At 36.2% G+C, this 1,431-nt stretch overlaps 1 protein-coding gene across 1 annotated transcript; it reads right to left on the bottom strand.

Annotated features, from left to right (window-relative positions):
- Positions 1–865: 865 nt before the first annotated feature.
- LOC106477811 (cuticle protein 10.9-like) lies at positions 866–1,249 on the bottom strand (the record flags this gene model as incomplete). Its single annotated transcript, XM_013938335.1, has 1 exon — positions 866–1,249. A coding segment is annotated over one exon (384 nt), but the record flags the coding sequence as incomplete, so codon positions are not given.
- Between the last annotated feature and the right edge of the window lie 182 nt (positions 1,250–1,431).

Here is a 1,431-nt window from a genome sequence, read left to right on the forward strand (position 1 = left end):
CATAATAGATAATAAATCAAACAAAGTGTTTGATATGTGGGACACCATTTTATCTACTATATTGTCCTTCGTAAAGAGCCCCCTGATAGCTCTGTGGTAAATGGGGGTTTATCGTGTCTTAACAATAGAGAAACAAATTAATCTTCGTGGAGAACATATCGCCATCTAGCGAATATTTATAAAACGTGTTAGACCAAGATTGTGAACAATTTGATCCCTGCTTTCATGTTGATAAGAACACTTTTAGTTTGTATTTTTGTGGACTACAGATCGAATGTGTTAAAGAATCTACGTTCATTATTTGTTTGGAAGCTGTTCTCGGGCATTTTGACATTATTAATATGTTATCTTGATCACAGTAGTTACTTGTAGGTTTAAACTAACTGGTCAATAAAGTTTTATCAGTTATTTTATGATTTGATATTTCATAAATGTTTCTTCTCTATTTATAATTATTTCTGCTTTTTAAACATAAAATACAAGACTTCCAACAATGTTTTCTTTAATAGATAGATACAACTATAGTTACAGTGACTTTATGAAAATTACGGTTTTGGATGTCGATATTTTTATGATTTTACTGGATAGCTGAGCTTTATGAATTACTGGTACTGCATGTAGCACAAGAACAAAAAAAATGTGATTTATAAATAAAAATATGTAAATAGATGTATTTATTGATGAATTATTTGTCTGATTATTTAACAACGGAATTGGTATTGTCTGCTTATCCTCTAGTTTATAAATGAGGATTTTCGTAACGAATTTACTTAAAGATCAAGCCAATCTCACTGTTTCTTGTTATTTACTGCCACCGAGATAAACAGAAACATTTCCATAAAGTTATATTATAGAATCGGCCAAGTTATTGCCAAGGTCTGCTAGCTGGAAGAGGGTGTTTTGGATAACCACCTCCACCACCAGGGGTTCCGTGTCCAGGGCGTTGCCTAGGTGGGTAATAAGGAGGTGGAACAGGAGCAGAGGATTGGAAATTGACGTCAGCAGGACTTTCACTCTTGGTACCAGGTTCGTTGGTGTAGACTTGAGCTCGGAATCCTTCAGGACCAGCAGTGTATTGGACTTTCCTAAATCGTCCATCTGGGTCAGAAAGCTTGTAAGTTCCTCTTACGTTCCCATATCCATCTCCAACCTCCTGTCGTGCGCTAAAACCGCCGTCAGCGGGTGCAACGTAGCTAAATGAATGGGGTGTGGGGATTGAAGGGTACACTGGTTGTTGGCCGTAGCCTCCCTGTGTAGAAATACGGAACTAATTTATACGTATTCAAAAGATTTCTCTGTTGGTTACAAAAGTTTTCTTAAAACACTCTACGAAGGAATCTCATACGTTACCTGTCTACTACGTTGTTTATCTTGTGTATATTAAATCTCACTCATCAAGCTGTTAACGTGGTTTACCCGAGTGTTAATTAA

Source organism: Limulus polyphemus, unplaced genomic scaffold, assembly GCF_000517525.1.
Source record: "Limulus polyphemus unplaced genomic scaffold, Limulus_polyphemus-2.1.2 Scaffold80628, whole genome shotgun sequence".
NCBI classification, from domain to species: domain Eukaryota; kingdom Metazoa; phylum Arthropoda; class Merostomata; order Xiphosura; family Limulidae; genus Limulus; species Limulus polyphemus.